Below are 15,023 nucleotides of genomic sequence, written 5' to 3' on the forward strand. Positions count from 1 at the left end.
TGTTATTATTATTATTTCTTGATAAAAAGCTCAAACAAATAATAAAAAGAAAATTTATTATTATTGTTAGTATTATTAGCACACAATGAGTAATGGTGGAATAATTGAGAGATTAGATGAATGACGTACCGAGCTGCTTGCCATTCTTGAGGGGCACGCCGCGGCCGACGGGACCCGGGACCAGGTAGTAGCACACCACAAGGAATCCCCAGAACGTGAACCAGATCGCCAACTGCACAAACAAATCAGTTCGTCAATGCCATTAAAAACAGAGCACAAAATTTCCGCCGCTGTGGCGGCACACGATCAATCGCACATTATAAAGATTGAATTGATTAAAAGATAAATTGTAATTTAAAAAGATAAATGAAATCCTGGCGCAGGTACGTACGGCGGGGGTGGTAGGGGCGGCAAGCTGCTGGTAAAAACCGGTCAGGTCCTTCACCGCGTCCGCCAGGATGGGCGTCTTCGCCACAAACTCGGCTGCCATCCTCTTCGTCCAAGCTGGTGTTGTAAAAAGTAAAAAAACAACGAACTCAAAGCGCCTTTTTTAACTCTAATCAGGCTGTCGCCTATTGGTCCGAATGACGGGCTCGCCCCTCCACACAGCAGCTGCCACCTATGCTGCACCGCCTTCGTCTTAACGACACTGACAACATGCCAACGTGTCTCTACTTAAAAGTATGTCCTACAAATGCTGTTTTAGCAGAGCACACACCCACCGGCCGTTATCATGGTGAATGGGCCTGGTCCGAACTCTAGGCTACCACTGTTCAGGCGTGAACCTTTGGCATACTACGACTTAACCTTTGGCACGCAAGTGTATGGCTATATTGAGGTACATGTGGCGCAGAGGCGCAGGTGGGCCAGATCGGTGGCCCGTTGTGTTGCCAACACCTTCTTGGATGACCCCAGCACTCCTATCAACAACTCCAGATTGTGCTCCAGGTCTTACTCAACCCCTTCATCACCGCGCAGGTCTCTCCTCACTCTTCTCACTCTTCTGAGCCAGAAGCCGTGTCTCCAGGTAAGGCGATCCTCTCCTCCCTTGAGTTGTTGTTCGACCAAACTGACTTTTTGTTTTCGTTTGCGTTTCGTTTTTCGTTTTGCAGTTATCCATCATCGTCCACCCCAGCCCCCATCCCGCGCCCCTGCACGCCACTGACCAACAACAGCCCACGTCCCTCTCCATCGACGCTCATCCCTTCTCTGCCCCGGTTCGGGGCCGCCCAGCTTGGTGCTGCTTGTGCCATCCCTGAATCCGCCTTTGGCAACCTCGCGAAAGCCCTCGATGTTGAGGCCTCTACGGCCTTGAACACAGCGCAGGAGGCCGACACCATGACCTCGATCGGCCAGCCGTCGTCGCTGGCCACCGAGACCCCGACCACAACTCCTGATGAAGGTACATACGTCGGTTCAGGCAGTTGTTGCACAAATGGATGCTGATGTTGTCCGTCTCTTCCTCCTCTGTTCCGTCAGATGTAGGGGTGCAGATGAATGCATATGAGGACAATGCCCTCGAAGGACTGTATGACTTCGATTTCTTGTGAAAACCCAAAAAGATTTGAATGAATCTTCCTTCAAAGCACACACCAAAACGTGCACGCCTGAGAGACAAAGCGAGAGCAAGACACAGCTAGACTGACAGATATATATATATATAATATATTTATAAGTTGTCGTCCATGTGCGTGTGAGTATAGACAGGGCATATATATGCGTTGTGGTGAGGTGGTGTGTGGGGTATGTACAGCACAGGAGTGCGGGGAGTGTGAGAGGAGAGATCGAGCAATGATCGATTGCAGGGCCGCAGCGCTGTTCGGGGAGACATCGGTCATTGTAGAGAAGTCGAAGACGATGAAGAAGATGAAGAAGATGATGATGGTGATGTGGTGGATAGCGAGGAGGTGGTCGAGGGAGGTATATACAGGGTAGAGGAAGGTCGCTTAGAGGGCCTTGAGCCTCTTGACCTCGTCCTTGGTCTCGGAGGGGAGGTCGTCGAACTCCATCGTCTTGGACACGATATCGTAGTTGTTGGAGATGAAGTTGACGCAGGCCGAGCGCAGGGTCGACGCGAAGTAGAACGAGGCCAGCTCGAGCAGCGGCACGACGTTGTTGCAGTCCATGATGTCGATCAGCTTGTTCTCGCACTGGGCCACGAGGTCCTCCATCATGAACTCGTTGGCCAGCACCAGGATGCCCTTCACCGTGTCGAGATCGTCGTCGTCGCACTCGCTCATCGTCGACAGCGGGCTGCACTGCGAGGTGTAGATGAACTCGAGCAGGTACATGAAGTACTGCAGCGGCACGCCGGCCAGCTCTATCCGGTCCTTCTTCGTCTCGGTCATGCCGCTGCTGAACATCGAACGGAAGTAGGCGCAGCGCACCCACAGCAGCGCCCGATGGACCTGCACCTCCTGCCCCTCCAACACCTGCATAAACGAAACAACTTGAGTTCATCTGTGCGTCGTGCCGTGTTGCGTGTCGTGTCGTGTTGCGTGCCGTGTTGCGTGTCGTGTCGTGTTGCGTGGAGGACGTACGAGGGTGAGGTCGCAGAACTGGCGGTTCTCCCAGAGGAAGGACATGTCCTGGAGGAAGGAGCCCTGGGCGTAGACCTCCTTGCGCTCGATGGGTCGCTCGGTCTTGAGGAGGAACACGTTGTTGTGGATCGTGAAGTCGTGGTGGCCGCCGATCACGTAGATGCGGGTGTCGATCAGCGACGCCGAGAGGCCCGACCTGGGCATCATCTCGCCGCTACACTCAGAGGGCACCTCGCGCCACGTCAGATTTTCTGTGAAAGAAAAAAAACGTTTTGTGAGTTTAAGGTGGCTGGTGAGGTGGCGAGTAGCGGCGCCAACAGCAGTCGTGGTGAAGGAGGTGTGGTAGTGGTACCGGTGTCGATGATGCAGATGTCGTCGCGGACGAAGTGGGCGCCCATGCCGCCGATGATGATGATCTTCTTGCCCATGACCACGGTGGCGTGTTCGGAGCGGGGCAGGATCTCGCCGCCCTGCTCGTTCTCCCAGGCGTGGTCGTACCACTCGCCCGTCTCGTCACGCTCCGGCTTCGAGTTGTTCAGCGGCACCACGCGCTTCCACTTGAGCTTCTCTGTTATCATTACATCATCGTGAGTTCATCATTACCGTCTTATTCTCTTCGTCTTCTTCTTCTTCTTGGTACGTACCAAGGTCAAGCACGTAGAAGTCGTTCTCGCGGGCGTAGCCGGTCCAGCCGCCGTGGACCCACAGCTTGTTGGTGCCCACGAGCGAGGCCGAGTGGTAGAAGCGCGGCGTGGGCGCGGTGCCGGTCGTTTCAAGCTTGGTCCAGAGACCCGTCTCCGTGTCGAGCACGTGGGTGTCGTTGAAGAAGTCGCGGATGCCGTTGCGCAGACCGAAGCCGCCGAACATGAGCACCTTGGTAGGCGAGATCAGGGTCCAGGTCTGGCCCTCGCGACTGCACGGTCGCACGGGCACGGCCGCGGCGGCGGCGGCAGCGGCCGCATTGTTGGAATTGTTGTTGTTAAAGCGGGTGGGGACCTCCTCGATGCTGGTTGGCTCGCCGGTTGCATCGCAACGGACGCGGTACACGGTGCCGTAGTAGACGCCCTGGCGCGAGATGCCGCCGTAGTAGTACACGCTGTCGCCGACGGCCACGGCGCTGTGTCCGGCGACGGGCTCGGGCAGCGCGACGGCGGATCGGCTCCACTGCATGTTGTCGAGGTCGAGCACGAGGATGTCGCGCATGAACTGCTTGTTGTTGGCCTCGCCGCCCAGCACGATCAGCTTGTTCTTCATCTGCGTCGCCGTGTGCCACTTGCGCCCGTTGGGTCCCTCATTCTGCAGAAAAGGAACCAAGGGCGATCATTTTAGCTCCGAGAGAACGCAACCAACTCCGAACAAAAGAACGAATGGAAAAGAAGAAAAGAGCGAAAGCGAAGCGAAGGGGAGGGGCGCACGTGGGGGAGGGCCGTCGTGTCGGCCACCTTGGGCACGTAGCCCTTGATGACCGTGCGCGAGGGGGCGTGGTCGGGCGACGAGTAGCAGCAGTCCTTCTCCTTGGCCTGGAGGCCACATCGCGAAGATGAGGAAGAGGCAGGTCGCATCTCCTCCACCGCAGGGTAAGACTGCAGCATGCTCATGCTTGTGTGTGTTGTGTGTAAAGAGTGGGCGGTGATGTTGTGTATGTGCTTCTATCTATCTGGTGCTGGTGATGAAGGAGAAATGGCGAGTAGAGATAAAAGGTAGAAGACAGAAGAGGAGGAGAAGAAGAAATGGAGAGGTTGGAAGTTGTCGATGTGCGAAACGAAATGAAGAAGAACGAAGAAGAAGCTTGTCTGGCTTGATGCTTTGAGGAGTTGAGTGTGTGAATGAAAAGCAGAGTGGGTTGAGGAGGGTACAAATGGGCGGACGATGGACACCAGGGCTGGTGCGCGTTTCAAAAAGTGAGCTCCGGGCTAGCGAGGGACATCCCTCCTAGAAGACGTACGACCGGCGGGCTGGATTTCCTCCTCATTTCCACCCCCTTGCCAGCCTCCGCCTCGTAGATCATCTCCTTGTCCATCTTTTAGTCGAAATTTCCACCTGCAAAACTCCTCTTTTCGGATTGGCCAGGATTATACTTGGTCGCGGGCACGAATCCCGGCCAAAGCCATTTCTTCGCGGCCTGCGGATTGGGTGGAGCACGCACGTTGAAGTGATCTCTGACATTCTCAGTCGCGGGGCGGATCAAGACGAGGAAAACTCACGGCCATTTCATGGGTGGATGCCACATGGTCTACTCACTATGTTGGCCAGGCCATTCTCAACATACGTGTTGACCCAGAGCCGTGTATGGGGCTTCGGATTCCGATCCCCGTCGACGTGAGCGAAGCTTGAAGATGAAGGATACTCCCTCGGGCCTGGAGCAACCAAAAGGAAGATAGAAAGAAAGATAGAAAGAAAGATAATGGTGACGATAACAGTTGATTTGGTGAATGGAAGATAGTGGATGGATAGCTATGTACAGCATATTCGTGGCTCATATCAAAAAAGAGTTGACAAAGTGGCGGACGCTGGGAGAGAATATCACGACGACGACGACGACGGTGTGCTCTGCGTTGTTTCAGCGGTGTGCGGCGACGTAGGCGAAGGTGGTGGCGACGATGTAGCCGACGCGCCCGACAACAGCGCTCCCAGCGCGCCGAGATATCCATCGTGCAGAAGGAAGTGCGCCTACGACACGACGCACAGTGAGGCAAAGATGATTCAGATGATAAAGATGAAGCGAGGTCACGCACTCGCATGTTGCCCTTGGACCAATAGTCGATCGACGTCGAGAGCTTGTTCCACAGCAAGGGGTTGTTGCGCACGAATCCGCCGGAGAAGAAGACTCGAGTGATGTTGTAGTGCTTGGCGTTGAGGTAGGCCAGCTGCGCGATGTTGCTACACACCATGTACATCAGCGCCTGCACAATGTCCGGGCTCCTGTCGTGTTTGTGCGTGTGTGCGTGTGTGTTTGTGGTGTCAGACAATGCTGCGATACAGCGGAAAAGAGCGTGTCGGGTACGCACTCCCAGGGTGCCTCGAGGTTGAGGTCGTCGAGCGAGTGCGAGCGCGGAATGGGCGGCGAGCTAGAGCCGGCGTTGGTGGTCGACTTCCGCCGCGTGGTGGGCTTGCGCGGCGGGCTCAGCGGGAACGAGCCCGAAGACGACGACTTGACCGGCGCGGGCGGCGGCTGCGAGGCGCTCATGGCCGGGAGCGACGAGAACGAGCTCGACTTCCGGCCCTGGGCGCCGGGGCACGGGCACGCCGACGAGACGCACACGTGCGGCGCGGGTGCATTCCTCGCATTCTTTGGCGTTTGCCGTGCTGCGGGGGTCGACGATGACGATGACGACGAGGAATTCGAAGCCGCGCGGCCGGGAGAGGGCGAGTTGGCGGTGAAGGGGCCGGTCGAGGAGGAGGATCGTTTCCGCTGGTGGCGCAGCGTGAACGACTTGGGAACGGAGGAGGAGTAGAGCTGCGACTCTTCGATGTAGTCGGGGATCTGCACTCGGCCGCTGTTGTTTGACGCGCGCGGGAACTGCACCGCCGCTTTGCCTGTGCGTGTGCGGTCGCGTACACATGAAAATAAGAAAATAATAATAATAATAACAAATAAGGAACACGAAAAGAACGAAAGAGAAGGGGAAGAGGAGGAATTGGGGGAACAAACCAAAGTGTGATGCAACTGTGTTGGCCGATAGACCGAATTGCGGGAGGTCGCCTCCATAAATATCGCCCACCTAATGAAGCAGGTGGTGTGCATGTGCGGTGGTGCGTGTGCGTGTTAATCACTGGTACGCAGGCAGCCAACGCAAGGCGAGAAGAGAGAAAAAGTGTAGGTAGGGTGGAGGTACGAGCAGGTCGATGTTCTCGTGGTTGCCCGAGAAGCCGGAGAGCTGAATATCTTCGAAGGTCTCCAGGCCGGTGAGCATCCTGCACAGACCGTAAAATGTAGCTGCGCAACCAACGATCATTAACAATCGATGATGATGATGATGATGATGATGAGGATGATGAGATGATGATGATGATGATAATGACGAAGAAGGCAAGAGAAAGTAAATAGATACCTCCACCGATGGCCGAGCCGCTGACCCGTTCGTAGTCGTCGTCTCCCTTTACGAGAAGAATGGAGACGCCGCTGCCGCAGCTGACCATCAGGTAGGGAAATATCTCACTTTCGTTACAGCCGATAAACTCCTGGCGCACAACGAGATGCGTCACGATCAGCCACACCGGTGCGCAGTCATCACCAAGACACACGACACACGACACACGACACACGACACACGAGACACCACACACGACACACGACACACACCATCATCATTGTCACGTTTTCGTGTACCTTTTTCGTTCTGTTGGTGAAGCAGAAGATCTCGTTCTTGGTGTTGCGGAGGAGGAAGTTGAGGCCGCGAATCATGGACCGCATCTCGTCGCAGGGCACCAGCTGGATGCCCAGCTTGCTCTTCACGATCTCCCGAAACTTGTAGGCCCCGCCGCCCGTGCAGTTGATCTCCCGAATCTTGTCCGTGCCGCCATACCCCGCGTGCAGGTTGTGACCTGCGCAGTGTCGTTGGTCGTGTGTCGTGTCGTGTCGTGTCGTGTCGTGTCGTGTCGTGTCGTGTCGTGTCGTGTCGTGTCGTGAGCGAAGCTGTAAATTCGGAAGGCTGATGAGGTGCAACGTGCGTACAGAGGATGAAGTCCACGAACTCGACCACGTTGGCCGAGGGGAACTTGAGGAACTTGAGCACTCCGCCCAGCGACCCATCTGTCGCGAGGCAAAAAAAATGAAAGTAATCGGACGCGTAGGGTGAGTGTGTGTGCGGTCGTGTGCGCCGGCCGTGTGGCGTGGTGTGTGCGGCTGTGTAAGTGGAGAGGGAGAACGCTACGGGAAAGGTCGATCTCGAGGGACATGTCGGGCTTGACGGGCAGGTCGCTGCCGGCGTTGTAGTAGTGCTTCTCCACATTAACGTAGGACGGCATGGCCGGCGGGTTCGGTGGTCTGAAGTACGCCTGCGTCGTTGTCATAGAAAAGTAATAACAATCAAAACAAATAAAGATTCATCAATCAAGACAGCCCAGCCTACAAATCTCTGATGATATCTCTTATGAGTTGAACAATCGATTGCAAAGTAATTACAAAAATCCAGGCGAATTTGTACCATTTTGGCGAGGCTGCCACCGATATCCACGCCTACGGGGCACGGCAGGTGGTAGGTCTTGCTTGCTCGAACGTGCACCTCAGGGTTGCGTTGAATGTTGAGTAGCGCTTCCCTGTCGGCCTGCAAACCGACTCCAGATTCATCTTGGTTCGCTCGATTTCGCGCTGCACCTTGCTGAGGTGTAGTAGCTTCCTCTTCTCCTTCATCGAAACCCTCCCCATTTTCATCTCCACATACGCCTTTCTCCTTCCCCCGCTCCCCATCTGCGTGGGTGTCTATCATCATAATGTGCTCTGCACAGACCGCGAGATTCAGGGCGAGGTTCTCATCGCGCCTCGTTGTCCGCTGATCTGCGTGGGCACGCATCCCACAACGTTCCTCTTCTATTCGAAGCCAATCATCATCGCTGCTCTCCATTTTTGTTTGATCGCGATCTGTTGCAGATTGTCCACGTGCTGGCTCGCGAGATGTGTAGCCAGGAAATAAAAACAAATGGTGCAAGCTTGCCGACAAGACGGCGTGACAAGAAACGCACACTGCAAGTCTCATGGAACGCCCCGAGATGGAGGAGTGGTGGAGGTGCTCTGTTGTGCCTCGTCACAGGAGGGAGAGGCTTGCAGATCGTCTGTGGGCAACACAATGCCGACAAACGGGAAGACTTTAACTCGACGCTTGTCGTCGTGTGGCCGCTGAGTCCTACATGCGAGCAGGGTGGGCGGAGGAGGCAAGGAGCGAGCGCAAGGGGTCCTCCCCCTCCGGCAAGCCAAACACCGCAGCCACGCCTTCTCGATTCTCTGATTTACGAATCCGATGAGCCTGTGTGTGCGTGTGCGGTGGTGTGTGTGTGCATGTGCGTGTGCGTGTGTGTGCGTGTGCGGAAACGAACCGGAGAGCATCCAGTGGAGCAGCTGGCGGACCTGTTCGTTGGCGCAGAGCTGTCGGCAGTAGGCCCGGATCTCGTCCTTGGTGCTGCTTGGCACGTGCTGCAGGCCCAGGACGACAGCCTTGGCCCAGAAGCTGGCGAAGAAGGTCGACGCCGACAGCTGCCAGTCCTCGATCTTGGCCGGGTCCACTTGATTAGTGTCCCAGTCGAGCAGGAGCATGAGCGATTGGTGAATAAATCCCTCCACGATTTGGCGCAGATAGAACGATCGGAAACTGTCCTGGCCCCTGTTGTGGCGTGTGTGGCGTGTGTGGCGTGTGTGGCGTGTGCGTGTGTCATGAGTGCGATCATGAAATTCCAGGCGATTGAGCGTGTTGCGGCGTACATCAGGCACTCGATGACCATGCGCACGTTGGGCTCGATGCTGCGCACTTTCCGCTGCGTGCCCAGCTGCTCGTCGATGTCCATCTCCACTTCCTCCTCGTCTCCGTCCTTAAAGGAGCAATCAAGACCAATTGAGATATCTTGTCTAAATACACGTTGTAAAAATAATGAACGTCAAGAGCGCTACCTCAGTTGCTGTAGAGGAGGGTGTGGTGGCTTGGTCTTCATAGTCCGACGAATCGCAAATAATGTACCTACGAATGTAAAGGGCGGGAGGTTAGGGTTAGCACACAATCCACAGTACCCTCAACTGTTGCGCTGTGGGGGGGGGGTTAATCGCACTTGGGCCGGTTGCTGCGGTCGAGGTAGGCGATGACGGTGACGAAGTGGGACTTGGACACTCCTGCACACATCCCAGCACAAGTTGGGTCCGCGTCGTGGTGTGGGTGGACCGGTTTACATTAGAGAATAGAGGAAGTCGGGCGGTACGGTACCTATGACGAACGCCTTGACCGGATGCCTGCCGGCCGTAAAAGTGCCGCTTCGCATCGAAAGGCTGTCGTCCAGGGCAACAATGGCCGACACATCATACGGGTCGCTGGTGATGTAGCCCAAATCTGTGTGCGTGGTTCGTGTGCGTGTGCGTGTGCGTGTGCTGTGCGTGGTTCGTGTGCGTGTGCGTGTGCGTGTGCGTGTGCGGTCGGATTGTTAGGACATAGTAATTGTGGATTGGAGAGGCTGCTAGGAAGACGTACCCGATATCACGACGAAATGCTCTGCGCCGATCTCCTCTGGTGGTGTCCAGTGACGTCATGGTAAGAGGCACCATTTCGGTCAACAAGTGGCGAGGGGAGTGTGAACGCGTACGGATGATGTTGTCGCGCTTTTGGAAGTAGTCGATGTAGTTGCGCTCCATGATGCCGTGCTTGATGTTGACGTCCTCCCACACCACATCCCATTTCCTGCCCTGAGCTCGGGCCTTTTCTCTCACCTTCTCGGCCTGTGGCGAGTGATTGTTGGCTTCAGCGTGTGCTGTGCGTGCATGTGCCGTGTGCCGTGTGGTGCGCACCTTGTGGAGGAGCAGGGCCTGCCAGTGAAAGAACAGAGCCCAGAAGTGCGGCGCGGATCGCATCAGCCGCAGCACAGAGTCGGATATCTGCCCCCGTAATTGCAATTCGTGTTAGCTCACCGCCACCCACCGCCGCCACGAACGTAGGGGGAAAAAGGCGCGCACCTCTTCATCCTCCTTCCTGTTGACCACGGCCAGCACGCCGATGATCGCATTCTTGAGCGCATGGTATCCGCATGAAGCCGAATCCCTGTGCACGTCATTAATATCGGCTTGAGTGTGTTGCATTGCATTGCGTTGCGTTGCGTTGCGTTGGAGGGCACGCGGAATACCATTGCCGGTAGACCTGCAGCTGGGACACGGACGAGAGGTGCGAATACGACGACCGCAGGTCGTAGCAGCCCGGCCCAGGCATCTGCCGCAGCTGCTCCTCTCTCGCCAGCGCGCCCAGCAGAAGAGGGACCGACAGCCCGCCCCCGCAGCTCCCGCGGCCTCTGCTGCCCGTCACGTCATCATCATCGCCGTCGTCCGCCGCGGCCTTGACATTGTCGACTGTTACGACGAGTACCGACAGATCTGTGAGTCGTGGGGGAAGAGGCCGACATGGGTGGTGGTGGTGGTGGTGGTAGGCACCAAAGACGTCGCAGAAGAGGGTGTCGCGAGTGCTGAGGAGGAGCTCGTCGGTGGCCGCCAGCCGGAGTGGATTGTCGACAGCGCGCAGAACGCGTAGGTTGGCCCTTTCTTTCAGTTGCAGCACGTCCCTCGGAAGCGCCTGGATTTGATTGTGGTCGCAGTCGAGGGCTGATATGTAGTGTTGCAAGTCGTGTGTGTCGTGTCGTGCGTCGTGTGCGAGGTGAGCGCGAGTACCACACGAAAACGCCGCCAAGAGCGTGCGTGCGTACCGATGAGTTGGGTCATGCCAGACATTCCATTGGGCAGACATCGCAGCCGATTGCAGTCCACCCGGAGCAGCTCGAGCCGAGTCAAACCGCAAACTGCGTCGGGCAGCTCCTCGAGCCTGTTGTGCTCGAGAACAGCAGACTCAGCCCCGTCAGGCGGCTCATCAACCCGGCGGGCACCGACGGCAGCTCGTTGTGGCTGTCAACATTCAAACGAGCTACAAGGTTAGCTCCTCTTCCTCGTTGTTGGTAGTTGTTGGTTGTTGTTAAGAAAGTTCGCTGTACGGACCTGAGGCTTAGGCTCCGGAGGCTGGCGAGTGAATTCGACGGAACCGACGCCGGCGGCGGCTCAATGTGTGCAATCTTGTTGTAGTGGAGGTAGAGCACCTCGACCCGAGGCCCCAGCTCGTAGAAATCGCTCCTGTGCGTTGTCCGCCGTCACTCGAGTGAGCGCGGAAGAAGGAAAGAAAACAGAATTTGGGTACCCAAGAGCTGTGAGTTCGTTGTGATGCAGCGACAAATAGGTGAGCTCGGGGAATGCGCCCCAGAAGCCGTCGGGCAGCGCGGTCTGTTGATAACAGCATCATCAATTTACCCACCATTGTGTATCGTGTGTGTGTATCGTGTGTGTGTGACGTGTGTGTGTGACGTGTGTGTACGTGTGTGGTCCGCGCGTTTGCGGGCGATCGAATACGACGTATGTACCAAGGAGTTGTAGCTCAGCACGAGCAGGGTGAGCCTGCGAAGCTGTAGGAGGGACGGCGGGATGGCGGTGAAGTAGTTGCCGCTGAGAATCAGCTCGCGCAGGTGGCCAAGTCGCTCCAGGCCCTCCGGCACCCTGGTCAGCAGGTTCGACCCCAGGTGCAGCGACCGCAGCCTCGCCCCGAATCCCTCTCCCTGCGCCAAGCCAAGCCAAGAGGCCAAGTGTGTGAGTCTTGCAAGACCCTCACTCCCGCATCGTGCAGGTGCGTTGGCGGCGGAGGGCACGTGAGGTTCATTCATCTTTTTTTTAGGTGAGGGTCTTGGTGGTGGTACCTGTGGTGTAGAGTGACCCTCACCGGTGGCAAGACCTTCACGATCACCCGTGGCCTGGGCACCATCGCACCGCGTCGTGCCGAGCGGGGGGAGGGCGCCGTCGGGCAGCATGCAGTACCACAGCTTGAGGTGGCGGAGGGCAGAGGCGGCCGGCCCCGCGGTGAGGTTCTTGGGGAGCCGCTGCACGTAGGCCTGCTCCACTGCCGCTCGGCCCGTGCGCTCCGCCTCGCGCACCACACGCTCCATTGCTGTTTTATTCAAAAAGAAAAAATAATGCAAAATGAAATATAAATAAATGAGCACATACTCCAAATACTCCTAGTTATTACGCCAATTATTTGTGGTAATAAAAAACTTCTACGAAGCCGAGACAGTGCACGAATCACAGCTGAAGATATTCGCACAAATTGGGAGAGAGATGCCGCCAAAGCGAAAGCCACAAGTTGATTCTGCAGCACCTGCTGAGGATAAGGTAGTTCATAGATTCTTTTTGGAAGTATTATTCTTCTCCCATTTCGTGCTAAGTAAACACTTCAGAAAAAGCGCCGTATCGAGTCTGAAGAAGAAGAAGAAACAGAGATTGCTGAAGTAACGACTGAACCAGGTACAGACCTTGCCCCACTTGTTGCGATATATGTTTAATATTAATTTAATATTAAATTAATTTTTGTATTGTAACTAAATTTTTCTTTTCGAAGTGGCACGTGCAGAGAAGGGAAAGGAGAAGACTGCATCTCGTAGCGAGTCTCAAGCTGCTCAAATAATAATTGAAGAAGAAAAGATGAAGGAAGAGGAGGAGCAGGAGGTCGTCGCCACGACCTACGCCGGGCTGGAGTGGAAGGTGAAGCAGCTGGTGACGGCCGCCATCAACGCCCAGACCATGAAACCCGCCCTCACCAAGCACTTTGCCGAAGAGAAGCTCGAAGCAGGTACTGCCGCTGACCACTCTCTGCCTCAACCCGTCTGACACGTTTTTTTTGTGTCGTGCTGTGTGTGCTGTGTGTGCTGTTGTGTGTCGCGTGTTGTGTGTCGTGTGTCGTGTGCGGTCTGCACCACACTCAAGCCAGCCTGGAGGACGTCAAGGCGGCACTCGACGCACTCCAATCGATTGAGGAGAGAGACCTCGAGGAAGACGAGGTCGAGCTCAGCAATGCGAGCAAGATCCACATACTCAAGCAGGTGGTCGCCTATCTCGAACACGCACCCTATTCCGAGGTTCGCCTACACGACACACCGCACACACTACGCACACTGGACGTATGCGCGTGTGCGCCATGCGTTGCGGTTGTGTGTCTTGTCCAGTGCGCGGTGTAGTGTGTGCGGTGTGTGCGATGGTGTGTGCACTGAGTTGCTCACTCAACATTGTTGTGACATGTGCGCAGCTGCCATTCAGCTGTGGTGAAGTCGTGAAGGAGGTGATGGCCAACTTCTATTCCATCCGCGCCGCCACCACGGTATGCGTGTGTGCATGTGTGCGTGTGCGGTGATGTGTGCGGTGTCTGCGGCGCCCAGGGCTCGACTGAGACTGAGTTTGACTCTCTGCTTTGCTATTCAGAACCTGCTCAACTACCGTAAGCTACAATCGATCCACGACGAGATCAATGACGAGGTTCGGTGGTGTGACGAGTTAGGTGGTCTATGCCTGTCTTACTAAACAAATAATGATAATTGTCGTTGTCGTCATGCTGTGTTCATTGGTCGCGCGTGTGTCGTGTCGTGTCGTGTCGTGTCGTGTCGCTCACAGAACGTGGCGGAGCACTGTTACGAAAACCTTTTCAACTACCACATTGAACCACTCGCCAAGAATTCGCACGAGTTTCGCACTATTTTGAAGGTACGCACCTATCCATATCAATTCATGCGTCAACCACAACACAACACGCGCGCGACACGACACGACACGCGCGCAAATGCGTCAAACACCTGCGCTTCGTGCGACTCAGCTTGTTCTTCTCTCGGGGCCTGCGTGCAGTACCTGGGCGAGACCAACACGATGCCCAAGACTTCGCTGCAAGTGAAGGAGGTGTTTGTGCTCAAGGAGAAGGCCGCCTACGCTGAGCACGTCCACGGCGCCGGATTCGAGTCCACCTACAACGGTTCGCACGACACACACACGACACGGCACACGACACCACACACACACGACACGCACACACAATGACACACACTACACGACACCAGAAACCCGAGGATCACACACACACGGCACACACGACACGACACACGACACACACACCACTGATGATGTGCATGTGAATGCAGACGAAAAGCGTATACTGCTGTGGCACGGTGTTCCGCGGCACCAGGTGTTTCACGCCCTCACTGCAGAGATACCGCGAACGGCGCAAGGCAGTACGCTCCCCCCGCGGACCTTTTCATTTTATGTAAATGCCCGCGGACCCGCGGTCTATTTCTTACCTCGCCGGTCGTGTGTGCGCGAAGGCTTCATGTTCTCGTCGCAGTTCGCCTACGCCGTGTGCCAGGAGCAGGAGACATGCAACTCGATCTATCGGGAACCGGCAGCCCAGGAAAACGTACGCTCGCCACGCCATCACACACAAGATTTACATCATTCACTGTGTGTCGTGTGTGTCGTGTCGTGTCGTGTCGTGTCGTGTGTGTCGTGTGTGTCGTGTATGTCGTGTGACTTGATAGGCGTGTCTGCTGCTCGCCGAGGTGGCCGTAGGGGAGCCGGAACGCACACTCGGTTCGGGGCGGTCGTTTCCCTTACTCACACTTCGGAACGACCCTTGTCGTCTGGCTCGCGACTGGACGATGGAGCGCCTCTCCGACAAAGTGTACGCTCGCGTGTGCGTGTGCGTGTGCGTGTGCGTGTGCGTGTGCGTGTGCGTGTGCGTGTGCGTGTGCGGTGGTTTTTTTGCCGACGTCGCGCTCTTGATCTCTCTCGGGTCCCCAAGTGTTCGAAATGACCACGCCATCCACAACGAAACCAACGCCCGCTCGCACGAGGTCACGAAGCTGCAGGACGGCGTCGTGGTCCCGCAGGGTCCGGTCCGCTGTCTACCTTTAGGTACCACACGCGGCACACGACACGCGCGACACACA

General features: G+C 56.1%; 2 protein-coding genes and 2 pseudogenes across 2 annotated transcripts in view; 1 reads left to right on the forward strand and 3 right to left on the reverse strand.

Moving 5' to 3' along the window:
- Positions 1–1,946: 1,946 nt before the first annotated feature.
- On the reverse strand, positions 1,947–4,560 carry ACA1_114270 (leucinezipper-like transcription regulator; the record flags this gene model as incomplete). The annotated part of the gene is made up of 6 exons (XM_004342121.1): positions 1,947–2,432; positions 2,541–2,791; positions 2,893–3,108; positions 3,185–3,836; positions 3,956–4,060; positions 4,486–4,560. 6 exons carry the CDS (start codon positions 4,558–4,560, stop codon positions 1,947–1,949), a joined length of 1,785 nt encoding a protein of 594 aa, XP_004342170.1.
- A 503-nt stretch (positions 4,561–5,063) lies between these two features.
- On the reverse strand, positions 5,064–7,908 carry ACA1_114280 (annotated as a pseudogene).
- A 578-nt stretch (positions 7,909–8,486) lies between these two features.
- On the reverse strand, positions 8,487–12,203 carry ACA1_114290 (annotated as a pseudogene).
- A 535-nt stretch (positions 12,204–12,738) lies between these two features.
- The window catches only part of ACA1_114300 (Poly(ADPribose) polymerase catalytic domain containing protein), a gene marked incomplete at both ends in the record, with an annotated part of 2,860 nt that continues 575 nt past the window's right edge, over positions 12,739–15,023 (forward strand). The window contains 10 exons of the mRNA XM_004342122.1: positions 12,739–12,886; positions 13,021–13,172; positions 13,340–13,411; positions 13,513–13,566; positions 13,702–13,791; positions 13,930–14,053; positions 14,220–14,309; positions 14,400–14,491; positions 14,613–14,755; positions 14,876–14,988. Of these exons, the coding sequence (XP_004342171.1) occupies positions 12,739–12,886; positions 13,021–13,172; positions 13,340–13,411; positions 13,513–13,566; positions 13,702–13,791; positions 13,930–14,053; positions 14,220–14,309; positions 14,400–14,491; positions 14,613–14,755; positions 14,876–14,988 (1,078 nt within the window). The remainder of the gene's footprint in view (positions 12,887–13,020; positions 13,173–13,339; positions 13,412–13,512; positions 13,567–13,701; positions 13,792–13,929; positions 14,054–14,219; positions 14,310–14,399; positions 14,492–14,612; positions 14,756–14,875; positions 14,989–15,023) is intronic.

The sequence above is a fragment of the Acanthamoeba castellanii genome (genome assembly GCF_000313135.1).
Source record: "Acanthamoeba castellanii str. Neff unplaced genomic scaffold scf7180000084669, whole genome shotgun sequence".
Taxonomy (NCBI): Eukaryota; Discosea; order Longamoebia; family Acanthamoebidae; genus Acanthamoeba; species Acanthamoeba castellanii.